A 27,914-nucleotide genomic window follows, 5' to 3' on the forward strand; every position below is an offset into this window, starting at 1 on the left:
AGGGGCTGGCGCTGTGGCATAGTGGGTAAAGCCACCGCCTGCAGTGCCGGCATCCCATATGGGTGCTGATTTGAGTCACTTCCAATCCAGCTCTCTGCTGTGGCCTGGGAAAGCAGTGGAAGATGACCCAAGTCCTTGGGCCCCTGCACCAGCTTGGGAGACCCAGAAGAAGCTCCTGGCTCCTGCCTTTAGATTGACCCAGCTCCAGCCATTGCAGCTACTTGAGGAGTGAACCAGAGGATGGAGGACCTCTCTCTCTGTGTATCTCTCTGCCTCTGCCTCTCTGTAACTCTGCCTTTTAAATGAATTTAAAAAAAAAAAGAGAGAGAGAGAAGTCTTCAAAAAGCTCCTGGAAATGCATATTATGAATATATGGACTTCAAAAATTTTGTGCCAGAATGAACAAATTTTTTACTATTATTTTTTAATTGTAATTTTTTTTTTTTTACTTGAGAGAGAGAGGTCTTCCATCTGCTGGTTCACTTTCCAAATGCCCATAAGCTTGGCCTTGGCCAGGTCAAAGCCAAGAGCTTAGAACTCAATCTGGGTTTCCCATGGAACCCAGGCTGGGTCTCCCACGTGAGAGGAAGGGACCGAAGAACTTGAAGGATCCCTGCCACCTCCCAGGGCGCACCTTACAGGAAGGTGAAACTGAGAGAGGAGGCAGGACTCCAAGCAGTGTGGCCTGCGGGCATTTCAGCCAGTGTGCCAAGCACCCGGCTCCCTGTAATCCCGTTTCCCCACAGACTGATGTAGCCTTGTGTTTAGGGGGTCTTCGGGGCCTGGCACACGGAGTCACTGCAGATGTCTTATGAGCAGAAACCCCTGTCACCATTGCCCCTCTGGTCTCAGGGCTCCTGGATGGCCATTTGAAGTTCTCCCCTGTGTCGGAGCAGCTCTGGAAAATGAAACACGCAGCTTAGTTGCCTAGAGGATGTCGCCTTCAAAGGTCTCAGCCTGAGTTCAAAGTGTTTTTTTTTTACAGGACTTCCACCGCGTTTCTCCTTTTCAGTGTAAAACGGGGGAAGATTAAAGCTGGGAAAGTTAATTCTGTTCCTTCCCCTCAACAGTTCCTGGTCACCTTTTCTTGACTGCATGAAAGTCAGTGGCAAGAGCAAGCCTTGCGTGATGGCTTTGGACGCTGGGTTGGGTAGAACTCACGTTGCTGTGGTCTTCTGACGCTTCTCACAAGGCCGTGGAATTATTGTGGTCAAATGTGCAGGAGCCTGCTAAAAAGTATAAGACCTCAGCATTTCATTATTCAGTTTTGGACATGCTGAGATTTCTATGAGCAGGGCTTTCTTAGATCTTTCCACTTGACCTTTTAAAGAACAAGAACAGCAGTAACTTATCTTAAGGCCAGTGGTACAGTGTTGCTTGAAATCTATTCCGGACCAAAATGGAATGTAAATATACTTTGAAGAATATAATGCAATAATGCAGATAGTTGTACACAATGTATTTCCACTTTCTATTAGCCACTTATACCACATTTTGCCTTATAAATAAAATATTAATAGCTGTGATGCCATCTTAACCATTTATGCATTTTTAATAAACTTTCTGAATATTGCAACAGCTATTGGGTCAGCTAATTGAATGCATCTAAAATACTTTCTCAAACAAAAAATTTGAACTGCAGCAAAGGGTTTTCTTTCTAGAAACTTGACATAGGATTTAATTCTCCTTGAGCTGTTAATGCTAAACTTGGCTCACTTGTTCTTTTCTGTTATTGATTGGACGCTGGAAATGAGGAGAGCACTGGTTTTGGCATCCGAGATCAGGGTTCTTCAGATCTGCTGGGTCACACAGGATTGAATAGATTCTAAGGTATTCCCAGGTAGGCTGCAGGGTGTACCAGTGTCTGCAGATTGGAGAAGTAGTCACCAAGCCATTCTGTTTATCAAACACGCAGGATGCACTGATTTTTTTTTATTCAAAGCAGACATGTTAATGTTTTGGCAAAGTAGTTTTTGTTTTTATAATTGGCAAACCAATATAGTGTGAGGAAGTCTTGTTGAATTTTTTTATTCCCATGCTTTGTAAGTTTAACACCAAAAGACCACCCTTTGAGTGGTGTGATGCTCATGGACATATGACTCCCTCCCCTCCATATTTTATATGGGGGAAATCTGATCAGAATGAACACTGATGAGGAGAATATATATTTTACAGTGAGAGGGCTCTAACGGTTGTGCAAAGGTACTTCAAAAAGTTCTTGGAAAAGTAAGATTAAAAGGTCATTTATTTTGATGCAGAACAATTTTGAAATCCATGCACACAAAAGATCCTCAGAACATTCATGGGAAATGCACACTGTGGAAAAAAAAAAACTACGTATGGATTTCAGAATTGATTTTCAACAAAATAAGCACATCCTAGTTTTCCATTTGTTCATGAAATTCGTGTCTTTAAAAATTTCTTTCTTTATTTATTGGAAAGACAGACAGGTGGAGCTCCCATCAGTTAGTTCATTCCCTAGATTCCCACAACAGCCAGGGCCGGACCAAGCGGAAGCCAGCAGGTGGGAAGCCAGTCCAGGTCTCCCATACGAGTGGCAAGGACCCAACCACTTGAGCCATCACCTGCTGCCTCCCAGGGAGTGCATCAGCAGGAAGCCGGAATTGGGAGCAGAGCCAGGACTTGAATCCGGGCACTCTGAGAAGCAGGCCTCCCAGCCAGCATCTTCACCCCTTGGCCAACGCCTGCACCTCGGTGAACTTGTTGAAGCGCTAACGCAGACCTGTCCTAGTGAGCATGCCTACTGAATGTGTGCTCAGATGGCTTTCAAAGAAGAGCAGGCCGGCGCCATGGCTCACTAGGCTAATCCTCCACCTGCGGCGCCGGCACACCGGGTTCTAGTCCCGGTCGGGGCGCCGGATTCTGTCCCGGTTGCCCCTCTTCCAGGCCAGCTCTCTGCTGTGGCCCGGGAGTGCAGTGGAGGATGGCCCAAGTGCTTGGGCCCTGCACCCCATGGGAGACCAGGAGAAGCACCTGGCTCCTGCCATCGGATCAGCGTGGTGCGCCGGCTGCACAGCGGCCATTGGAGGGTGAACCAATGGCAAAAGGAAGACCTTTCTCTCTGTCTGTCTCTCTCACTGTCCACTCTGCCTGTCAAAATAAATAAATAAATAAATAAATAAAAATAAAAGAAGAGCAAAGCTTCATTCTCTGTTGCACGGTGCCGCTACGCAGTTACTTATCTTTCTCTTACTTGGATTCTAAGCAAACTGTTCAAATGCCTACTTTTCTAGGTCCGGTACTGTAAAACTTCCTGCATAAATTTACATCACTCTAAGCAAAAGTAAAATGTGAAAACTTGGCATTTACACAGCAGATTGGGAACACAGGAATCTGATGCTCACAACTCCATCACCTCCTACCTTTCCCACTGAGTCATCAAGCTCCGGGCCATTGGCCTGCACTCTGTCACACTTAGCCACTGCCATCTCCCAGGCCATCAGTCACCCCCCCCCCCACAGGACTGTCCATTCCGGCCTGAGCCTCTTCCATCCTGCCCTCTTGGACTTAGCTTCCTCTGCCTGTGCCCGGGCTCAGCCCTGGAGTCCAAGGGAGCACCCCATGCCTCACCCTGAAGAAAAGGAATTCCTGGAAGCTCTTGACTTTAACCAGGTGCTCTTTCCTTTTCGGTAATCCTTCTATTCATTCCTTTTTGAACCTTTACTGTATTTTTCTAGATCATTGTTGTCCAGTTGAAACACAATATGAGCCTTATATATAACTTTAAATTTTCTAAAATGTCAAAAAGTGAATGGAAAGAGGTAAGCTCATATTTTCTCATATCAATATGTCCAAAATTATTGGCCTTTGAACATATAATTAATATAAAAGCATGAATGATATATTTTCCATCCTTTTTTCGTTTTTTTGCTCTGAATCTGAAATCCAGTACATTGTTGCAGACATCTCACCTGGAGCCAGCCACATTTCACGTACTCAGTAGCCGTAGGAGAGAACTTCAGAAAGTTTAAAACAAATGTAATTCAAAGATAAGTCTATTTTGGTGCAAAAAATTTTGAAATCTATGCAAAGATTTTTCATAGAAGACATTCTGTGACCTTTTTGAAGACCCCTGTATGCATGGATTTTAAAGATTTCTGCACCAAAATGAATTTATCTTTTTTTTCACTTTTTTTAAAACTTTTATTTAATGAATATAAATTTCCAAAGTACAGCTTATGGATTACAATGGCTTCCCCCCCCATAACTTCCCTCCCACTCGCAACCCTCCCCTTTCCCGCTCCCTCTCCCCTTCCATTCACATCAAGATTCATTTTCAATTCTCTTTATATACAGAAGGTAAGTTTAGTATATATTAAGTAAATATTTCAACAGTTTGCACCCACATAGAAACACAAAGTGAAAAATACTGCTTGAGTACTAGTTATAGCATTAAATCACAATGTACAGCACATTAAGGACAGAGATCCTACATGAGGAGTAAGTGCACAGTGACTCCTGTTGTTGACTTAACAAGTTGATACTCTTGTCATGAGTTGCCAAGGCTATGGAAGCCTTTTGAGTTCACCTGTGGGGAGCAACTGGGAGCAACTCGGACTAGACTAAGTTACTGGAATTAAGACTTATTCTATGCATCTGCTCTCCCACAATATGGCGCTGAGAAGGGAGAAACAGCTTCTACGCAGCTGCCTCCAGTTCAACCAATAAACTGTAGGACCTGCTCCTGATTGGAGGAGAGCAGCGTACTCGGCTTGTGGGTAGCAGAGTTGGGATTGGTGGAAGAGGACTCTAAAGGAGGAGAGAGACAACATGCACCGGGAACATCTAAGGGGAACATCTGAGGGAACACCTGTGCAGCCCCCGAGAGAGCCGGCCGACGGTGTGCCACTCTCCTGCAGAAGTGGGGAAAGTGGCCGGGGGAACCGCCCTTCCACGGAGGTGGAAGGGATGGTAGCCAACCCGGGAAGAACCAGCAGCAAACCCGGGGAGGGCCGAGCAGACGAAAGATCAGCGCAGGGTCCTGTGTCGTTCCTCCGCGAAGAGGGGGAGCGACATAATGGTGCCGTGACTCGGATATGAAGCCTAGGCAGGGTTCAGTGTCGTTCCTCCATGAAGATGGGGAGCGACAACCGACTCTGATCATATTTAGACAAGGTCGTAGTCAAAGTGGAAGTTCTCTCCTTCCTTCAGAGAAAGGTACCTCCCTCTTTGATGACCTGTTCTTTCCACTGGGATCTCACTCGCGGAGATCTTTCATTTAGGGTTTTGTTTTGTTTTGTTTTGCCAGTGTCTTGGCTTTCCATGCCTGAAATACTCTCATGGGCTTTTCAGCTGGATCCACATGCCTTAAGGGCTGATTCTGAGGCCAGAGTGCTGTTTAGGACATCTGCCATTCTATGGGTCTGCTGTGTATCTCGCTTCCCATGTTAGATCATTCTCTCCCTTTTTTATTCTATCAGCTAATATTTGCAGACACTAGTCTTGTTTTGTGATCCCTTTGGCTCTTAGTCCTATCATTATGATCAGTTGTGAACAGAAATTGATCACTGGGACTAGTGAATTCATCTTTTAATTCCACTTTTCCAAGAACTCTCTGAGGTCCATAAGGATGTGGCGCATCCCTCTCTGTTGGACAGATGCCAGCTTTGCTTTCCCTGCTGCCTTCGAGCCCTGCCCCTAAGCTCTTCAGTCCCAGGAAGACCTTGTGACTCATTTTCCAAGGAAAACCTGAGCTAATTTGCCCAAACCATTTTGTTTCCTTTCCACCTCAACATGTATCTGTAGCGACATCCGTACCTTCCCCAGATGCCTCTCCGACTTCACCCAGCCCTCTGTCTTCCTCCTCTTTTGAAAATAGCCATGAGTAATTTCGTCCTGTCCCACCTTGGTTGAGACTTTGCTTAATCAACTATCTCCTCTTTCCAAAACACCTGCCTCTCCTTTCCACAGCTACCCCCAAGTCCTGCCCAGCCCAAAGGTTTACTTGCTGCTCCTATTCCCCAAACTGCCACCATTGTTTTTAACTTCCCAGGACTCACCCAGCCCCTTGGAAGAGGGCAGCTCTGCCCACCACTGCTAACACAGAGCTCCCACCACGTGACTGGCCTTCTGGTCTGCAGTCACGCTGGCCCTGTCTCTGCTCGCCTTGCTCTTGCAACGTCTCCAGCGCCCTGCCTGTAGCTCGCCCCCTGTCTTCCGGGAAGCTTTTTTCTCTCTGCCCGCCACTGTCGGGAGGCCCTTCCTAACATCCGGGACTTTTCATAGCTCCACTTAGTCCTTCAATTCTCGATCCATCCACTTCATCCTTAGTCCGTCTGCCTTGGGGATTAGGAAGACACAACGTGTGAGTGTTCCTCCCTGCTGCCTTAAATCTCAGCCCTGCATTTCCAGGTGCCTGCTGTACCTGCACCTCTGGATGTCTTTGGATATATGACAGCAAGGATTGTTGCAACTCAGGGCGACTGTGAAAAAGCCTAAAAGCCAAGTCTTTCAGCCCCCAAGCTTTCTAGAAGCTAGTAATGGTTGCATGTCATTATCAGCCATGCATCTGTGGTCGCTCTCTCATCTCCGCCCCGGGCCATGTCAGAGTGCCCTACTTTGATGTCATGATGTTAGAGTCTGGAGGTTTAAAAACAAGTGCAAGCTTCCCCCCCCACCACCACCAGCTCATCCACACATTTCCTATTTTTGTCCTATTTTTGTCCGTAATGCTAACAACAGAGCCACCTCCCTCGGAAATGTTGCTTTCCCCCTTAATTAGCTCTGCCTCCTTCTCCTCCCAGCTAATTAGTCACCATTCTTGTCAAGGAATCCTTCATAATGTTTCCTGTGTCTGCCCCCAGCTCCTTAACAAACTGTCCTCCTTCTTTGTCACTTCTACTAATACTGTGTTCTCAGACTTTGGCCCCGCCAGCAACGCAAGATACCCTGGCTTCAAGCCAGCTTCTGCTTGAAGGAACGTCCAGCCTTCCCAGCCAGATGCTAAGTTTCTGAAAAGCAGGAATAAAATGTTATGATTTCTTGATTTCTGTGCTTAGTAGGTGATATTCTCAGTAGCTTTCCTATTGATAATGGCTTTAGCAAAAATTTCTCAACGATCTAGTTCTGAAAGCAATGTTAAAGATCATCAGGCTGCCCCAAATCGATTTTGCGTAACTTTTGGAGACACTGAGCAAATAACATGAGAGAGGGAAACCATTTTGCTTCAGAAGAGCCTCCCACGGAGGGGTTGCTTCTGCTCCTCCTGTTTAGTTAATAAGATACAGGTTTCCACTTTTCGTTTCTGAAAAATTTTATTGGAAAGGCAGATAGACAGAGACACAGACAGATGGAAAGAGAGCTTCCATCCACAAATCCCTACAACAGCCAGGGCTGTTGCTTAAAGGACAGCCCCAGGCCAAAGCCAGGAGCCCAGAACTCAATACAGGCGGCACAGGGAGATACAAGGGCGGCTCAGGGAGATACAAGGGCGGCTCAGGGAGATACAAGGGCGGCTCAGGGAGCCAAGCACTTGAGCCATCACTGCTTCTTCCCCAGGTGCTTGCTAGTGGAAAGCTGGGTTGTAGGCAGAGAAGCCAGGACTCATCCCGGTGGCGGCTCCACCCTGCACAAAATGCTTGCCCCACGTTTCTTAACTTCCAACTTTCTTGCTTGTTAAGGACCCCTCTGGTAGCACGGATCGTGAGGCTGAAGGGAGGTAATACATAAAAGCACATACTTCCCAAGGTGTCTGCTGGGAGTCCGTGGGATACCGGTAAATGGAGGACAGTCTTTTGTGTGTGTCTGTTTGTCATTTGTTTATCCTTCTATCCTCGCCACCCCTTCTGGCTCAGTACTGAAGAAATGAAGGCAGGTGGAAGAGCACCACTTCAGTGGCACCTGTCCACGTGGTGGTGTTTTAGTCTCTTCTATTCCCCTTTAGCCATCCCTGCATGAAATAGGGACTGGAGGCCCCAGGCCCCCACAGCCCTGGCTCTGTGGGCTTGGTCCTACCATCGGAATCTGGTCATGCCCAGGAGGAGGCAGGCCTGGAGCAGGCTCCATCCTCTCCCCCTGCTACGTCTACGTGCAGCGCATTTGGCAGCTTTGCTTTAGAAGCAGAAAGAGATGATGATAACAACTGCTCTGAGGATAGGAGAGGCTTGATCCACAGCGAAGAATGGACCTCTGATGGTCAGTGTGGCTGTGACTGGGGCAGGAGAGAGAAGCTTCACAGCCCTGCTCCTAAAAGAGGAAAAACACCCTTGTCTCATCCCAAAACATGCTTGTGGGCCTCTCCTCTATTTCCTACGTCACAGAAGGGCTGTAGGAGAAAAGACAGAATTCTTTGCCCAGCAGGATCTTTCTGGGTTAATGTCACTGGTGCAGCAGGCAGTGGCGGGATGGGGGTGGGGCAGAGAGTGCATGAGGGTAAATTCTCTGCACCTTTCCCTTGCTGGGGTGGGGGAGGCACCCTCAGCCCGTTGTAGAAGAGCCTCCCACCCTGAACCCCCGTGTGCTCCCCAGCCAGCCTGAGGTAGATGTGCGGCCCGGGAGGGGTGAGACTTGCTGGTAACAAGCCTGTGTAGCCATGGGTTGTACCCAGGGGATGGGACGCCTTCAACACTGTTCTTTCTGCCAATTCCGCAAGTGTGTATGGAGGGAGCAGCTCCCTGCTGCCTTCATACTGCTCAACTCCGTTCTCCTTTGAGCAAATAACTGGAATCCAGGGGCCTCCATGCGCTGGCACATGGAGCTGACAGTACACAGGGGCTCTAGAAAGCTCATGGAAAATGCATATGATGGGAAAAAAAAAAACGGTGCATGGATTTCTAAATTTTTGGTACTACAGTATAAGCTTTTCCTGTCATTTGTGCACTTTGTGAACCCCCTCTCACATCCTTGCCCACATGGGGGTGGTGTTGGCTGGGTATCCTGGAATTCCTCACCCCTCCCCCACCATGCTTCCGAAGGCACCGCATTTGCATTGGCACTGTCCCTTCCCAGCAACAGGGTCCTTTGGAGGATTCCTGCCCAGCCACAGGCTGCCAGGGAGCCAGCAGGGGGGTCAAGGTGCACACAGATCAGTGCCCTCGGAAGAGGAGAGCAGGTGCTTCGCAGGGGCTCTGTATTTTCAAGTCTGTTTCAGCGTCATGTAATTCAGACCACAGTTTGATGGCGTAGCCCACACGGCTACTCCCTTAGAGGTATGGCCACTGGACAGCCGACGGACTTTCCTTAACCATCTGCAGACTGTCCTCAGGGATAGCAAAGGCCCTTCTGAGCCAAGCAGAGGGACAGTGCGTGTCCCTGGGGCAGCTGCATGTGCACCTGCTTGTGTTCAGAGATCCGAATGCCGGGTTTCAGCGGTGTGTGTGTCTTTGTGTCTGTCCCCACAGCTGTCGACCTGCTGTACTGGCGGGACATCAAGCAGACGGGGATAGTGTTCGGGAGCTTCCTGCTGCTGCTCTTCTCCCTGACCCAGTTCAGCGTGGTGAGCGTCGTGGCCTACCTGGCCCTCGCCGCACTCTCAGCCACCATCAGTTTCCGCATCTACAAGTCTGTTTTACAAGCTGTGCAGAAAACCGACGAGGGCCACCCTTTCAAGTGAGTGCCCACCTGCCCAACCCTCACCCTGTCCCTCACTCTTCTCAGTCAGCTCACAGGTGCACTCGGCTCCTGTCTCCCTTAGAATCGCCCCACACCCTGTCTCTGAAGGCCTAACACTTGGGCTGAGTTTCCGAAAGAAATTCACTGGATCCTGGCTCTGCTACTCACAAGGGCACTTCCAAAGGTTCATGGGAAATGGAATCAAATGAGTTTATTCTGGTGCAAACAGTTTTTGAAATCCATACATAACGTTTCATAATACATATTTTCCATGAACTTTGGAAGGATCATACTGCTTTGTTGAGTTTCATAGTTTAATTACTCCCTGTGGTAAATGTAATCCAAGGAGCATTTCAACAATGACTTAAGGCTGCCAGCTCTGGGAGGAAAGGGGAGCAGGCATTACAATCCCTATTTACTGAGGGTCAATGAAGTGAAATGACTTGCCCCAGGTCACATGACCGTGGATAGTACAGAGCCAGGCCGATGGTGTTTGGAGTGTTATTTCCACACCCTCTCCGGCAGGTTAACACCCAAGGGCCTGCCCTGTGACGGGTGCCAGCTCCACAGACCAGGTGCCCACCGATACATTTTTATACTGGGGACATCTGATCAGAATGAACATTGAAGACAAGGGAATATAAAAACGAGCCGGCGCCGCGGCTCACTAGGCTAATCCTCCGCCTAGCGGCGCCAGCACACCGGGTTCTAGTCCCGGTCGGGGCGCCGGATTCTGTCCCGGTTGCCCCTCTTCCAGGCCAGCTCTCTGCTGTGGCCCGGGAGTGCAGTGGAGGATGGCCCAGGTGCTTGGGCCCTGCACCCCATGGGAGACCAGGAAAAGCACCTGGCTCCTGGCTCCTGCCATCGGATCAGCGCGGTGCGCCGGCCGTGGCGGCCATTGGAGGGTGAACCAACGGCAAAGGAAGACCTTTCTCTCTGTCTCTCTCTCTCACTGTCCACTCTGCCTGTCAAAAAAAAAAAAAAAAAAAAAAAAAAACGAAATCGGGGAATCTACTTAAAAGAATGTATAAGAGTACTTCAAAACAGTCATGCGGGCTGGCGCCGCGGCTCACTAGACTAACCCAGCACACCGGGTTCTAGTCCCGGTCGGGGCGCCGGATTCTGTCCCGGTTGCCCCTCTTCCAGGCCAGCTCTCTGCTGTGGCCCGGGAGTGCAGTGGAGGATGGCCCAGGTGCTTGGGCCCTGCACCCCATGGGAGACCAGGAAAAGCACCTGGCTCCTGGCTCCTGCCATCGGATCAGCGCGGTGCGCCGGCCGTGGCGGCCATTGGAGGGTGAACCAACGGCAAAGGAAGACCTTTCTCTCTGTCTCTCTCTCTCACTGTCCACTCTGCCTGTCAAAAAAAAAAAAAAAAAAAAAAAAAAAAAAAAAAAAAAAAAAAAACGAAATCGGGGAATCTACTTAAAAGAATGTATAAGAGTACTTCAAAACAGTCATGCGGGCTGGCGCCGCGGCTCACTAGACTAACCCAGCACACCGGGTTCTAGTCCCGGTCGGGGCGCCGGATTCTGTCCCGGTTGCCTCTCTTCCAGGCCAGCTCTCTGCTGTGGCCCGGGAGTGCAGTGGAGGATGGCCCAAGTGCTTGGGCCCTGCACCCCATGGGAGACCAGGAGAAGCACCTGGCTCCTGCCATCGGATCAGCACGGTGCACCGGCCGCAGTGCACCGACGGCAGCGGCCATTGGAGGGTGAACCAACGGCAAAGGAAGACCTTTCTCTCTGTCTCTTTCTCTCACTGTCCACTCTGCCTGTCAAAAAATTAAAATAAAATAAAATAAAAACAGTCATGCAAAGTGGAGTTTAAAGAGAAGTTTATTTTAGTGCAAAAAAAAAAAAAGCTTGAAACCCATCCAGAAGTTCATGGCAAAGGTGTGTTATGAAAAAACTGTGCATGGATTTCAAAACATTTTTGCACCAAAATAAGCTTACGTGTGGCCCTGTCACTGTCACCCCCCTCACCTTATGACCACCCCTGCGTGCAGCCTCCTCTGCGGGTATCCTCACCTCCCGCAGCCAAGGGACGGTCCTGGCTAAGACATGCAGAGGATGCCTACACAATGGCTTCTGGGCCAGCCCTTGCAGGATACAGCCAGCCCATACATTGGCCCTGGATGTCCCTCACCTGTCAGCTGCATCCAGGCCTCAGGGAACCAGGTTCTTAAAAGGGGAAAGATGCCTGTGTCTGGGCTGTGTGGACAAAAAGGGAAAAGGATGCACATCAGCCCTCTTTGCTGGCCTCTGGTTCCCGACTGCACTGTCGAACACAGTGGTATTCTGGGCAGCTGTGCCCTTGGGCTGTATTTGCCCTTCCGGTGCCAGACTGCATCTTGGCTACACAGGTTCGCCCAGGGTGGGGAGACCCGGGAAGTGCAGTGTCCTCTCCAGCTGTGCCAGGGCGTGCTGCCACCGGGGCCGGAGTCCACATCGGTAGCGTCTGCCCCGGCGTTCGGGGAAGGCTACTTCTCCAGCACGTTCTTGGCCCCCACGCTGCTCTGTTGCTCGGGGAACTTGTATCTCAGTTGGCTTACACATCCAGCTTCCTGTTACAGGGACAAGTCAGCTCCACAACTCTGTCTTCCTTTAGGTGACAAGTTTAAAAATGTACATCTCTCCTTTGACTGAGTCATTGCATCAGTAGAAGGAATTATCTGACTCAGTACATTTTGTGTTTGGTTTTTTGTTTGTTTGTTTGTTTGTTTTTTGACAGGCAGAGTGGACAGTGAGAGAGAGAGACAGAGAGAAAGGTCTTCCTTTGCCGTTGGTTCACCCTCCAATGGCCGCAATGCGCAGCCTGCGCACCGCGCTGCGCTGATCCGAAGCCAGGAGCCAGGTACTTATCCTGGTCTCCCATGGGGTGCAGGGCCCAAGCACCTGGGCCATCCTCCACTGCACTCCCGGGCCACAGCAGAGAGCTGGCCTGGAAGAGGGGCAACCGGGACAGAATCCGGCGCCCCGACCGGGACTAGAACCTGGTGTGCCGGCGCCGCAAGGCGTGACTCAGTATATTTTGAATCAGAACATGCTACGGAGACTAATTAGTATTTTTCTGGTTTTTTTTTTTTTTTTTTTTTTCTAAAGGAGAGAAAAGCCATACACTGTAAATGCCAATCCCTGCCTAGTCGTTTTGGGCTGCCGTCATGAAGGACCGTAAACTGGGCAATGTAAACAATGGAGACTTAGGTCTCATGGTCCCAGAGGCTAGAAGTCCAAGTTCGGGGTGTGGGGTGCCCTGGCTGGTTGGGTGACAAACAGCTTCCTGCAAGTTGCATCCTCACAGAGCGGAAAGAGAGCGAGAGAGCTCCCGGGGAGGGGGGGGGGTCTCTTTTTTTAAGGACTCTACTCCCATTCATAAAGCTTCCAGACCTCCTTACCTGCTCACTCCCCAAAGACCCCTCCTCCTAACACCATCACCTTGGGGGAGGTAGGGTTTCTACATGTGAATTTGGGGGAGACACAGGCACTCAGTCCCTCGTATCCCCTAAAATGCAAGCCACATGCTGCTTTGATTTTTCATTTCAGCTCCCAGAGTCCAGGGGGTGCTTGAAGCATCCCAGGAGTATCCTCTTAGGAGGACAATATGGCATTGTCTAAAACCAGGAGAGGCAGCAAGGGGAGAGGGGGCTGGGCAGATGCGAGGGAACTCGGCCAAGCTGGGTTAATTTTCATGTATTTTTATTATATATAATAAGAGTTTATTTTGGTGCAAAAAAAAAAGTTTGAAACCCATGCAGATGCAGGAACTCCAGAAGTTCATGGCAAAGGTGTATTATGAAAAAACTGTGCATGGATTTCGAAACATTTTTGCACCAAAATAAGCTTACGTGTGGCCCTGTCACTGTCACCCCCCTCACCTTATGACCACCCCTGCGTGCAGCCTCCTCTGCGGGTATCCTCACCTCCCGCAGCCAAGGGACGGTCCTGGCTAAGACATGCAGAGGATGCCTACACAATGGCTTCTGGGCCAGCCCTGCAGGATACAGCCAGCCCATACATTATTCTTACATATAATAAGAATTAAAGAAATTCCCTGCATACATACAGCGAGCAGCCTTTCCACAGCCTCCTTCCTGTCTGCTCTTGCCAGCCTGTCAGCCGCCCAGTGAGTACTTAAATTATTATTTGAAAGGAAGAGAGCGAGAGAGAGAGAGCTCCAGGCTCCTGGTTCACGCTCCCAGATGCCTGCAGTGACTGGGGGCAGACCAGCCTGCAGCTGGGAATTCAATCCAGCTCTCTCATGTGGGTGGCAGGACCCAAACACTTCGCCATCACCACTGCCTCCCAGGGTCTGCATTAGCAGGAAGCTGGAGTCAGGAGCCAGAGCCAGGAATTGAACTCAGGTCCTCCCAGATGGGATGTGGGCATCACAGTTGCATCTTAACCACTATGCCAGACGCCCACACCCCGGTGAGTGGTTTAAAATGATGCAGATCCATCTGAGTTTCCACTGGTCTCTGGATAAAAATCAATGTAAATTCTAGACTTTAAATATGAATCCTTAAAGTTTTAGTAATGCACAGTAATTGGCAGCCAGATATTTAGCTAACTCAGCTATTAAAAAAAAAAAAGACAAGTTCATTCCATGCAGTCATAAAGTAGGATGAATTCAGCAAAGTAGCTGATTTTGCAGATTTTTCTCCGGTCCTGGCCATCGGTTTCTGAGAATTATCAGCTCACCCGACAACGTTGTGTCTTTGGTAGACAGAAACAGAATGCCCCCGAGTGCCATGACTCCTGCGCAACCCAGCGTGCCACGAGCAGGCAGCCTGCCAGCTGGCCTGCGACCCCGAGAAGTAAGAGGAGGAGCAGTGGCCGCGGTGTGCGGCCGCAGCCTGTGGGCCTCCTTCTGATGGGACTCGGGGGGACGTCTGTTGACAGGGCCTACCTGGAGCTGGAGATCACCCTTTCTCAGGAGCAGATTCAGAAGTACACGGCCTGCCTGCAGCTCTACGTGAACAGCACGCTTCAGGAGCTGAGACGGCTCTTCCTCGTCCAGGACCTGGTGGACTCCTTGAAAGTACGACTGCCGGGCTGCCGCCTTGGCCCTCCTGCGCTTTGTCTTCCTAGCGGGATAGTAGGACACACTGCCGTGTCGTGAAGAAGATCAGACAGCTGCAGGTTACTCTCTAGGGCCAGCAAACCGTGGCTCTTGGGAAGTCTAAGCCCTCCATTTCACACAGGACAAAACTGGGTCTCGGGGATGTTAAGACACTTGTCCACGGTTGCTCAGCCGTCCCCGGCTGGGATCGAACCCCGGATGCACAGCTTCAAGTTCTGTGCTTTTTACAACATGCCAGTTTGTCTCTTCTTCACCTGTTTTCAGTCTTCAGCCAATTCCCTCAAATTAATTCTACAGTAAAAATCTAGTTTGGGGAACACGAACATTCTATATGTTTTCAGAGAGGCCCTGAACTTGGCTGACGGGAAGCTCTCCAGTGTCCTTGAGGCTGAGCCGTCTGAGAGGCAGAGGTTTGCAGAGCCCAGCCCTTGATAGGAGCCCGGGGCACTAAAGTTTACTCCTGGTGCTCTGGCTGAATCTGCCTGCTTTCTTGCAGCAGCTGCGTGGGCCTGTCTGTGGCTTACATACAAAACCAGAGGTAATCAGTCATGATTTGGTGAGACCAGGAGCACCCTGGGGTGCAGCCCAGGTGAGGGTGAGTTTTCTGTTCTCCAAAAGCCCTTTCTGCTCCTGGCTCTGGCCGTGTACCAGGGGCTGCCTGGTAGCTGTTTGAGAAAGGGCAGAAGAAGTGAGAGTCAAGGTCTTGACCGTCAAGGCGCTTTATTGGAATGATGACTTAGCATGTGATGACTAAGGAATATCACAGTTGCTTACCTTGCTGCATTTAAGGTAATGCTTGTATTTGCAATGCAAATACTGTGGGATAGAGCAGGAGCTGGCAAACCCTATCTATAAAGGGCTGGAAAGTAAAATGTTTCAGGCTTTTAGGCCACACAGTCCCTGTGGCACCTACTGAGCTTTGCCACTGTGGCACAAATGCAGCAAAAGACAACACATAAATGAAAAACTCAGACTGTGTGTCAATAAAACTTTATTTATAAACACTGAAAGCTCAATTTAGTATTTCACATATCACACAAGATCGTTTTTGTTTTGATGTTATTTGACCCTTGAGAAATGAAAAAAAAAATTCTTAACCCGTGAGTCTAGACAAAAAAAATAGGCCCAGGGTCATAGTTTGCTAGCCCCTGGCCTGGATTATTATTTCACTGAGACTTTGAATCTTACAGCAAACTGATTAAAGGGGTCCAAGGGAGCTAAAGAGTGGGTCCTCTTTGAGTGATTTTTTTTCCTATTGAAATCGTGATGCTGATCTAAAGGCGGACATGGTCTGCCGGGCACTGTTTCAGGAGATCTGACAGTCCTCTCCATCCTCAGTTTGCAGTCCTGATGTGGCTCCTGACTTACGTTGGCGCTCTCTTCAACGGCCTGACCCTGCTGCTCATGGGTAAGCATGGACAAGAGGACGTCCTGTCTTCTCACACTCGCAAACGCAGGGCTTTGATGGACTTCCAGCCACAATTGCACTTCCCGTCTTAGTTCTATTAGAGAGTACAATACATATTAAACACTAATAAGGAATTTCTAAGTCTGAGGGATTTTTTTTTTTTTTTTTTTTGGCCTTCAACAACAACTGGTTTTATTTGGCTTCCAGTATGTACCTGTATACAGTGGCAGCCATGGGTAGAGATTGAATTCCATCTTGGGAGGGCACAGTCTACCATCATTCTAGTAATGATGACATAATATCTGAAGGGACTCAACATCCTTTTGTTCTTATGAGCCTCTCTGTCATCTTTTATCCAGAATGCTGGTTATTCCAAATAATGCTATACCACCATGCACCTGTGTAAGAATGTGTCTGTGCACTTATTCTTATGGGCAGCTGTCAATTTCAGTGCTGTGTTTGTTTTTCACCCCAGCTGTGGTTTCGATGTTTACTCTACCTGTCGTGTATGTGAAGCACCAGGTAAGTTCCATGCGGGGTCAGATATTCACGTCCAATGTTGACCTCCTTGTCTGCAGGTGCGCTCATGGTTTCTTCTCTTTGTAGGCACAGATTGACCAATATCTGGGACTTGTGAGGACTCACATAAATGCTGTTGTGGCCAAGTAAGTTACAGAGTCCAGCTCCTAAAAGGGAGGCTGTCTTAGCAGATGCTTGAGTAGATTAAGTGGGAATAATAAAAAGACAATAATAGGTTGATTCATGATCAGTCACTCACGTGTTCATTCCTTTCCCATGAAACTATTTCAGAAATTAAGGGGAAATGTTGAAACTCTCAACTGAATGCAACCTTCAGTGTGTTGGTTCAGGTATTGTAATGAACAAATGTCAACAAGTGAAAGATGTTCAGGTCTGTCTGAGATCTGGCCTGTGTCCAAGAACAGGATGGGCTGCAGGAGGGAAGGGGGCCTGATCCAGAAGAGCAACGTCAACAGTTTAATTGCAACGAATGCAATTAAGTTAACAGTTTCAGTCTTTCAAATAATAAATGGCGCTATTGAAATTATCTTTAAAATGTTAAAATAGGTACAATTTCCATTAGTTAAGTATTTTAATGACCCCATTTTACCTCAGCCAATGTGTGGGTGTTTCTGTAGTGCGGGTGCTTTTTGAAGCGCAGTCTTGGGAAGAGCCTACTTCATGAGCTGCCTGATGTCACAGGAGATGACTTGTCCTCAGCTAACAAGCTTATTTAATCTGCTAGTTTTCTCTACTTTTTTTTTTTTTAAGATTTACTTATTTATTTGAAGGACAGAGTTACAGAGAGGCAGAGGCAGAGAGAGAGAGAGAGAGGTCTTCCATCTGCAGGTTCACTCCCCAAATGGCTACAATGGCCAGAGCTGGGCCAAGCTGAAGCCAGGAGCTAGGAGCTTCTTCCAGATCTCCCACGTAGGTGCAGGGGCCCAAGCACTTGGGCCATCTTCTACTGCTTTCCCAGGCCATAGCAGAGAGCTGCATTGGAAGTGGAGCAGCAGGGACTTGAACCTGTGCCCATATGGGATGCCAGCACTGCAAGGCGGCAGCTTTACCCACTACGCCACACCCCTGGCCTCAGTTTTCTCTAATTCTTAAATTAATATTTTAAGTATGTCTCTTTCTAAAATGATGATTTTATAGTGTAATTATTACTCAATATTCTTTATCATATTCAGATAACAACAATAACAAGTAACCAAAGGACTAGGCTTTCTCAACATAAACCCCATCTAGTTCGTCTGAACTTCATGTGACTGGAGCTATGTGACGGTCAGATTTAAAGGGAGGTATTTTAGGTAGAGATGTTGAACAAGGGTAGGCAATTGGTGCCGAGGTCAAGACTCCACTTTGGGTACCCTTATCCTGTGTCAAAATGCTGGGCTCCAGCCCCAGATCTGTTCCCAATTCCAGCTTTCTGCCAATCGTACCCTAGGAGGCACCTGGTGAGGACTCAGGTGCTTAGGCCCCTACCACCCACCTGGGAGACCTGGCCTGACTTCTGGGCTCCTGGCCTCCACCTGCCCCAGCCGCAACTGTTGGGCTGTTGCGGGGTATTTGGGGAGTGAACCAGCAGAAGTAAGATCTGTCTGTCTCTGTCTCTCTCTGCCTTTCAAATAAAAATAATAAATAAAAAATGATGGAGTTCATTTTTTAAAAAGATGTATAATAACAGAATAAATAGGAAGGGGCTGGCGCTGTGGCTCACTTGGTTAATCCTCCTCCTGTGGCGCCGGCATCCCATATAGGTGCCACGTTCTAATCCTGGCTGCTCCTCTTCCAGTCCAGCTCTCTGCTGTGGCCTGGGAAGGCAGTGGAGGATGGCCCAAGTGCTTGGGCCCTGCACCCACATGGGAGACCAGGAGAAGCACCTGGCTCCTGGCTTCGGATCGCTGCAGCATGGGCTGTAGCAGCCATTTGGGGAGTGAAGCAACGGAAGGAAGACCTTTCTCTCTGTCTCTCCCTCTCATTATCTATAACTCTCTACCTGTCAAATAAAAAAATAAAAAAATAAATAAGATAAATAAACAGGAAAAGACAACCACTTTAAATTCCACTAGCACTGGATTACATGTAATTAGTTATATTTCTCCTGAAGTGTAAAGCTGTTTTTTTACTGTGTTCTGATTGTATTTTTCCTTTTAAAGTCTTTAGGAATATATAGATTTCTATGGTGCATTTGGATCTGCAACAGATTTACTTCACATTTCAAAATGCCTGAAATTATCCGGTTGAACCCAGGTTTAACCAATACCTAGTGAAAATTAACAAATTAAGGATAAAGTGGTCATTATTTTGTAGCAAGAAATGGCAGCATGGAGTAGTATGAAACTTGGTGTTCTCCAAATCTGGCAAACTGTTTATTTTTTGACAGGCAGAGTTAGACAGTGAGAGAGAGAGAAAGGTCTTCCTTCTGTTGGTTCACCCCCAAATGGCCGCTATGGCCAGCGCGCTGCGCCAATCCAAAGCCAGGAGCCAGGTGCTTCCTCCTGGTCTTCCATGCGGGTGCAGGGCCCAAGCACTTGGGCCATCCTCCACTGCCTTCCCAAGCCACAGCAGAGAGCTGGATTGGAAGAGGGGCAACCGGAACAGAACCGGCACCCCAACCGGGACTAGAACTCAGGGTGCCAGTGCTGCAGGCAGAGGATTAGCCTAGTGAGCCGCGGCGCTGGCCTGGCAAACTGTTTAAAAACACTATTCCTCAACAGACATTAGAATTAGACTCTGTAGGATTTCTGACCCAATTTTATATTTGTTTTTATTTGCTTTTATTTTGTTTGAAAGGCTAAGAGGTAGAGAAACAGAGAGAGAGAGAGAGACAGAGAGAGAGGCAGGCTCATTCTCAAAGTGCCCACAACAGCTGGGGCTGGGCCAGGCCAAAGCCAGGAGCCCAGAACCAAATCCAGATCGCCTATATGGGTTACCTGCTGGCTCCCAGGGTGCGCCTTAACAGGAAGCTGGAATTGGAAGTGGAGCTGGGACTTAAGCCCAAGTGCTCCAGTGTGGAACGCAGGCGTCCCTTGCAGTGTCTTTTTTTTTTTAAGAGATTTATTTATTTTAAGATTTTTTATTTTAAGATTTATTTTAAGAGATTTATTATTTATTTGAAAGGCAGAGTTACAGAGAGGCAGAGGCAGAGGGAGAGAGAGAGAGAGAGAGAGGTCTTCTATCCGCTGGTTCACTCCCCAGTTGGCCGCAAACTCCTGAGCTGTGCTATTCTGAAGCCAGGAGCCAGGAGCTTCTTCTGTGTCTCCCACGTGGGTGCAGGAGCCCAAGCACTTGGGCCATCTTCTACTGCTTTCCCAGGCCATAGCAGAGAGCTGGATCGGAAGTGGAGCAGTCAGGACTCAAACCAGTGCCCATACGGAGTACCAGTAGTGCAGATGGCAGCTTTACCAACTATGCCACAACACGGCCCCATCCATTGCAGTGTCTTAACTACTTTGTCAAATGCCCACCCTTGGAATTTATATTTTAATGAACTCTCCAGGTGACATTTTGGCAACTGAGCTGTGTCAAGAACTGTAGCAAAGAACATCAGAATAGTGGTTTGGAACCTGGAAGATAGAATTTCTAGGCTTATACTGTCCAATGTTTAGTTTGTGCAAATCCAACCACTAACTTGTCATTTGGTTGATGGGTTGATTCAAAAAAATTAGAGACCTATTATGTTCTAGATGCTTCATATAACAGGTACCTAGAATAAAAAGATGAACAAAATTATGCCAGCCCGGGCCGGCGCCGCGGCTCACTAGGCTAATCCTCCGCCTAGCGGCGCCAGCACACCGGGTTCTAGTCCCGGTCGGGGCGCCGGATTCTGTCCCGGTTGCCCCTCTTCCAGGCCAGCCCTCTGCTGTGGCCAGGGAGTGCAGTGGAGGATGGCCCAGGTGCTTGGGCCCTGCACCCCATGGGAGACCAGGAAAAGCACCTGGCTCCTGGCTCCTGCCATCGGATCAGCGCGGTGCGCCGGCCGCAGCGCGCCGGCCGCGGCGGCCATTGGAGGGTGAACCAACGGCAAAGGAAGACCTTTCTCTCTGTCTCTCTCTCTCACTGTCCACTCTGCCTGTCAAAAAAAAAAAAAAAAAATTATGCCAGCCCTCTTAAAAGTTCTCAGCCTATTGGCACAGACAAAATTGTAAAGAAATATCAGCCAGGGGCCATCCCATATGGACTCCAGTTCTAGCCCCAGCTGCTCCACTTCCGATCCAGCTCCCTGCTAATGTGCCTGGGAAAGCAGCAAAAGATGGCCCAAGTCCTTGGGCCCCTGCACCCACATGGGAGACCTGGAAGAAGCTCCTGGTTCCCAGCTTCAGCCTGGCCCAGCCTCAGCTGTTGTGGCCATTTGGGGAGTGAACCAGCAGATGGAAAATCTCTCTCTCTCTCTCTCTCTCCCTCTGCCTCTGGCTCTCCTCTGTAACTCTGACTTTCAAATAAATTCATTAAAAAAAGAAATATCAGACAGTATAAGAACTACAGTAGAACTGTGTGAGATACTGCAGTCGAAGAGATGGTAAACCATCATTTATTCCTGGATAGGATAATGGAAAGTAACTAAGACAAGGTAGCATTTGACTGGGACCCTGTAGGTTATGTAAACATTCGTCAGATGGATGGTGACAGATAAGATGTTACAAGGAGAAATAACCTAAGGAAAGAAGAGAAGTATGAAGACGTTGATCCTGGTCAGGAAGCAGTGAGTTGAACATGTGGGGAAAGATAACCAGAAAGAATGTAGGAGGAGACGTGGTGAAGGCTGTCATTTTTGAGTCTGACCCAACAGTGGCCCTTACCATGTTTTTTAGAGATTTTATTTATCTATTTGAAAGGTAGAGTTACAGACGATGAGAGGGCGAGACAGAGAGAGAGGTCTTCCATCCGCTGGTTCACTCCCCAAATGGCCGCAACTCTACTGTCTTCCCAGGCCACAGCAGAGAGCTGGATTGGAAGAGGAGCAGCCGGGACTAGAACGGGCGCCCTTATGGGATGCCGGCACCTCAGGTGGACTAACCTGCTGTACCATGGCACCAGCCCTGTCCCTTCCCATTTTTAAGCAGGGGATCGGTGTGATCAGATTTGTGTTTTTGCAGTGCTCGGCATGACAGCCTAGTGAGAGAAGAATTGGAGAGGGGAGAGACTGGAGATGTGGCAGTCAGCTAGGAGGCTATAATAATTCCAGCAAAAGTGAAAAGGGCCTAGGCCAATTAAAATCAAGGGGAAAGAGAGAGGGCAGAGAACATAACATGTACTCAATGCAGTTATTAAGTTACAGTTGGAAATCAAGGCAATGGAAAATAATAGAAATGAGTTAACCATGAGAAATAATAGGGTCTCTGTCATGAGCCTCACTCAGGGTTGGCTGTGAGCTTCCTAGTGGTGAAGACAAAAGGGAAACTGGACGAGATACATAGTTCTCGATATCAGAGAATCAGAATCGTTATCAGATAATTCAAAAGGAAATGTTTCTACCTGCCACTGAATGTTGAAGGAAATTTCCTGGTGGAGTCTTATCTCTAAGGCGCCTTCCACCTCTGAAATTCTGGCTCTTAAAAGAACTTGTACCACTTTAGTGGGACAGTTAAGAACATAGTCATTGGAAATCGAGCACTTTCGGCTATGGGAGGCTGTTTGTCTCTCTGAGCCTATTTCCTTATCTGCAAATTGTGAGTGCTAAGACTTATTCCATAGGGACTTTATTCATGTAAAGTCCGCAAGGTGTTCTTACAGGAAGCACTAGTAAATAAACACTCAGGCCCCACCGGCATCACCATGTTACTGTTGAGGGGGTTCAGGAGACCCCGGAGCTACTCCATCCGCCATACTGACTGGCTGGATGACCTTGTCCTGGTCTCTTAAGCTTCTTGTGTCTCAGTTTTCCAGCTCTAAAATGAGAATTAATAGATAATGATACCTAATAACTTCTTCCAATTTTGAAATATATGGAAAAGGGGCCTCAAATTAGAAAAAGCAAAATAGATATTGTAGAAGGAAATAAAGGATTAAGTGAGAGCATAAGCAATCTATCTGCCTTAAGGAAATATGGCAGGAGAGTTTATTCTAGGAATATAAAATTGATCGTGATTTTACCTACAGCCTCTCTTGGTGATCTCTAATAAATCTCCCACAATGAAATACATCCCTAAAAACTGAAATTGGACAGGAGCTGTCTTGATTTTTGAATAAGAAGAATCAAAATTATCTTTGGATGCATAAAACACCTAATTTTGAGCAAATTCTAGAGTGAAGTAGTAAAACTATAGGCACTCAGGGCCGGTGCCGCAGCTCACTAGGCTAATCCTCCACCTTGCGGTGCTGGCACACCGGGTTCTAGTCCGGTCGGGGTGCCGGATTCTGTCCCGGTTGCCCCCCTTCCAGGCTAGCTGTCTGCTGTGGCCAGGAAGTGCAGTGGAGGATGGCCCAAGTCCCTGGGCCCTGCACCTGCATGGGAGACCAGGAGAAGCACCTGGCTCCTGCCATCGGATCATCGCGGTGCGCCGGCCGCAGCGCGCTAGCCACGGCGGCCATTGGAGGGTGAACCAACGGCAAAGGAAGACCTTTCTCTCTGTCTCTCTCTCCCCGTCCACTCTGCCTGTCAAAAAAAAAAAAAAAAAAAAAAAAAAAAAACAAACTATAGGCAGTCAGAATAGGCAGATAAATTCTCTCTTGACTGAGGGATCCTGTGGACTGCTCCAGGCACCAAGGTACAGTAATGTGACCCAGGAAAGACCATATGAAGACAAATTAAATACGATGATCAAAGTTCGCGGTGACACAGCCTGGAGCAAAAGCAGAGTCAGAAGCTGGCAAGTTCAAGATTCAGAATGCGTCACGGGACCTTGAGTAAACTGGAATGTCAAACTGAAGTCAATAAATGAAATTCACAGGGAACATAAAGTCCTGTATTCAGGTTTTTCAAAAAGTCAACTTGAGAAGTACAGTATGTGGGGAGGAATATAATTGGTGCATGCAAAATATAGCTAGGGATTTTAATTGATTAGTTGGTCATAGCCAGATATGAATTAACTGTGTACTGAGGCTTCTCTTTAGAAAGACAAGTTTAGATATTATTAATAGAAATAGAGGCGGTGCCGCAGCTCACTAGGCTAATCCTCTGTCTGCAGCGCCAGCACTCCGGGTTCTAGTCCCGGTCGGGGCGCCAGATTCTGTCCCGGTTGCCCCTCTTCCAGGCCAGCTCTCTGCTGTGGCCCGGGAGGGCAGTGGAGGATGGCCCAAGTGCTTGGGCCCTGCATCCGCATGGGAGACCAGGAGAAGCACCTGGCTCCTGGCTTCGGATCGGCGCAACACGCCGGCCATAGCAGCCACTTGGGGGGTGAACCAACGAAAGACCTTTCTCTCTGTCTCTCTCTCTCTCACTGTCTATAACTCTACCTGTCAAATAAATTTAAAAAAATAGAAGTAGAAAGTCTACATCACAACAACAGGCCCTCGTCATATTAATTGCCATATCTGTGTTTGGTGTCCGTGTTAGAAATTCTAAGAGATGTAATTACACACTGGGGTAATGCCCCAAAGGTGACTAGGGTGGTGAGCTGTTAGAAATCTGACCAAGTTGGAAGACAGAACTTCCCTGGGGACAATTACCCTGAAAAAGAGCTGACTTTCAAAGAACCCAGTAGCTAACCTTAAATATTTGCAGGTCTACCACTGTTAAAGGCATAGGCATTCTCTTTTCCCCTCTAGAGCAGCGACTGGGAATTCTAACAGTTCTGAGATTAGAGTGAAACATGAGGGAAAACAGTAACAGGTAGGAGTTGTCACCCACGGAACCGTTTGCCCCACGCAGCACTGAGCTCACTTGCCGTTCATTCCATTATGGAAGTAGAAATTAATTGGCCAGTGTCACATCTGTCCCCTCCCGACTCCTGCTTTGGTTCACCCCTCACCTGATCCAGTGGTTCTCTCTCTGTCAAGGGCTCCAAACTTGTGTCTCCACCCCAGCCTCCTCCACGGAGCACCAGGTCTGGTCCCCTGCTTATCTGGCATTTTCTCTCCAGAGTGTCATAGATATTTCTGATCCGTGTGGCCAAGCAGTTCCACTCCAGAACCATTTTTTTTCTTTCCTCCCATCGTCAACCATCTTGGTAAATGGTGCTATCGTTTACCAGGTTGCTCAGGCCAAAAACTGAAGAATCTTCCTTGATTCTGCTCCCTCTTCCTCCGACCCACGCATTCAGTCCATGAGCAAGGCCAGGAGGTGCAGTCAGCCCCAACTCCAATCTCTGTGCCCACGCTGCTCTCCATCTCTACATCTACCACACAGCCCGGCCACTGCAGTGGGCCACCTGGACCGCTGGAGCTTTCCCCACCTCCACGGCTGCGCCACTCTCATTTCCCAGTTTCTCCACACAGCCACCATCAACAGCTTCTTAAAACTCAAATCAGATCACATTGCTAGGATCGAAGTCCCCCCCCAGCCCGCAAGGTGCAACGGCTGCCTCTCAGCCATCCCCTCTGCACACTGCAAGCTCACTGGGCTCTTCCCCGGCCCCTGAAGCCTCTGTTCCTCTGCCTGAAACGCTCCACTTCCAGACTGCCTAGCTGTCCCTTGACCGCCATGTCCCTTCGCTTCCTATCAGACCGCTCTGCTTTGCTCTGTTTTATAGCATTGATCCACATCTGAATGTCTCATCTCTGTCTATGTCACTTCAACCACTGCAAAAATGAAAACCCCCCAAGAGCAGGCCCGGTCTCCCTGCTGTGGACCCGGGTGTTCCAGCACGTGCAAGGGGCCTCGCGTGGAGGAGGGCGCAGTCAGAATCTGCATGCTGAGCTCATCAAGTTTCACGTTAACAAATAAAACGCTGCTGGGGTAAACCTGCTTTAAACTGACGCTGCCGTAACATGAGATGTGGATGCCTAGAGGCCCTGCCAGTGTCTGGTCCACACCCATTTGTTAAGCACGAAGTCCGAGAGCAGAAATGGCTGTTAGCAGCCCTAAGCCACGCTGCTAATGCTGGCTGATGATGGCTGGGACTCTGACCGGCTTCTTCGTTGCAGTTGGTGTGGTTTGGCCACGCCCAGGGTGCACACAGGATCCTTCACTGCTGCTACAAACCCTGGGAGGCAGCAGGAGTGGCTCAGGTCGTCGGGTCCCTGCCACCCACATGGGAGACCTGGATGGAGTTCCCAGCTCTTTACTTTGGCCTGATCCAGCCCTGGGCCACTGCGGGCATTTGGGGAGTGAACCAAATGGATGGGAACTCTGTCTGCCTTTGCCTCTCAAATAAGTAAATTTTAAAAATTTTGAAAGTATATATATAAAATTATGTCATGGATAACACTTGCGATTGCCAACCTTTCGGTATTGTCTTTTTAGGATTCAGGCGAAAATCCCAGGCGCCAAAAGGCACGCTGAGTAGTGGCTAGCCCACGGGACCGGACACAAACAAGAATGTATGGAGTGGTAACCTCTCTTCTTACTCGTAACAGCAAATCCATTGTTTCTCTCCCCCGACCCCAGTACCATAATCTTAGATACAAACTTAAAAACAGCTGTTTTTAGGCTGTTCCTGTACTCTTAGGATATTTGAGTCACTTGTGTCAAGCACTAAAGTATAGAAAAAAAAGTGTATTAGATGTGGTTTTTAATTTCGTGCATGATGGTGAACATCCACCTTACTTTTCCTCCGTGTTCTTCTCCCTGCGCCGCTTCCGTAGCTCTGATGTTCCCCTGGCTAGGCCTTTCCCGCCAAGTGCATTGACGCAATAGTGGAAATCGCTTATATGTCTTTGGGTGGCTGGTTGGAGTAATCTTTAATAACAATATATAGAGTTGTAGACTGATGTTTTAGCGTTTTTCCAACACACACAATGTAAAAATTAAAAAAAAAAAGTCAACCGTACTTATGGTAACCGATTTTGTATAACTTAACATAATTAAATAATTGGACAAACCCCAAGCGAAGACACAGTACTTGTGTTGTATGGGACTGACGGGCTGATTACATGTGTGGTAACTGCGAAGTACCAGCATGTTCACTTTATTACACTTTGTATGACTTTATCTGTAGTTCCTCATGGACTTAACTATGGACTCTGGATATTTGCACTTATGTACTTGATACTGAATGCATAAATAAATGTTACTAAATGTAGAATGTTCTCTCTCTCTCTTCTCATGGCCTTGCACGATGGCATTCGGTGGGGGGGGGGGGGGGGGTTCGAGCTGAGAGCATGTACTCTCCCAGGGCGGCAGGGCCCAACCCCAGCCTGGCTCCTGGCTTCCTTGGATTGTTAGGAGAACTCGCTGATGAGTAACAACCTGGGAAATACTCCTCGTATTGTTCAGAGTGAGGTGACTGCAGACTTTTTAATAGTTAAAAAAAAATCACGAAAGTGATAGAAATTTTTATACTTAAATGTTTTGTCATGGTATGTAACACGGCACTGGCGTAAAACAATTGTGATTGCTGAGAACCCAATTTTTCGGTGGAAATTTATTTATGAAGCACCTGCTGTGTGACAGGTACTAACAACAGGGCTGTGAATAAGAGAAGTGGCAGTTCCCCCTCACCAGTTGCTCACTGCTTTTTAGAAACGCCCTAGTGTCGCTCCCCCTCTTCATTGGGGAACGACACTAAGCCCTGCCTAGGCTTCCTATCCGAGTCACGGCACCATTATGTCGCTCCCCCTCTTCATGGAGGAACGACACAGGACCCTGCGCTGTTCTTCTGTCTGCTCGGCCCTCCCCGGGTTTGCTGCTGGTTCTTCCCGGGTTGGCTACCGACCCTTCCACCTCCGTGGAAGGGCGGTTCCCCCTGCCACTTTCCCCACTTCCGCGGGGGAGCGGCACACCGCCGGCTGGCTCTCTCGGGGGCTGCACAGGTGTTCCTTCAGATAGATGTTCCTGGTGCATGTTGTCTCTCTCCTCCTTTATAGTCCTCTTCCACCAATCCCAACTCTGCTACCCACATGCCGAGTACGCTGCTCTCCTCCAATCAGGAGCAGGTCCTGCTGTTTATTGGTTGAACTGGAGGCAGCTGTGTAAAGCTGTTTCCTCCTCTCCCAGCGCCATATTGTGGGAGAGCAGATGCATAGAATAAGTCTTAATTCGAGTAACAGTCTAGTCCGAGTTGCTCCCCACACCCTAGCGCAGGTTTTATTTCACTGTTAGAATCAAAGATGAAGAGTAGAAGTTAATGCTAGGAGTAGCATTGGGGGAATTCAAAATAATAGAAAAAGAGGGGGAAAATTACAAAAAGCTGCCTTTGACCAACTTCATACTAGGGGTTAGTAGGTTTTCATGGAGTTACTCCTGGGTGCAAAGAGGCGTGTGGGTTACAAAGACGACTTGACACTGCCAACAGCC

General features: G+C 48.5%; 1 protein-coding gene across 2 annotated transcripts in view; it reads left to right on the forward strand.

Annotated features, from left to right (window-relative positions):
• Nucleotides 1-26,703, forward strand: part of RTN1 (reticulon 1) — a 264,833-nt gene extending 238,130 nt beyond the window's left edge. For both annotated transcript variants that reach the window (XM_051826389.2, XM_017349483.3), the window contains 6 exons: nt 9,360-9,567; nt 14,466-14,604; nt 15,985-16,054; nt 16,530-16,576; nt 16,661-16,719; nt 25,923-26,703. In XM_051826389.2, coding sequence (XP_051682349.2) covers nt 9,360-9,567; nt 14,466-14,604; nt 15,985-16,054; nt 16,530-16,576; nt 16,661-16,719; nt 25,923-25,965 — 566 coding nt within the window. In that variant the 3' untranslated portion in view covers nt 25,966-26,703. The remainder of the gene's footprint in view (nt 1-9,359; nt 9,568-14,465; nt 14,605-15,984; nt 16,055-16,529; nt 16,577-16,660; nt 16,720-25,922) is intronic.
• The last annotated feature ends 1,211 nt before the right edge of the window (nt 26,704-27,914 follow it).

The sequence above is a fragment of the Oryctolagus cuniculus genome, chromosome 20, assembly GCF_964237555.1.
Source record: "Oryctolagus cuniculus chromosome 20, mOryCun1.1, whole genome shotgun sequence".
NCBI classification, from domain to species: domain Eukaryota; kingdom Metazoa; phylum Chordata; class Mammalia; order Lagomorpha; family Leporidae; genus Oryctolagus; species Oryctolagus cuniculus.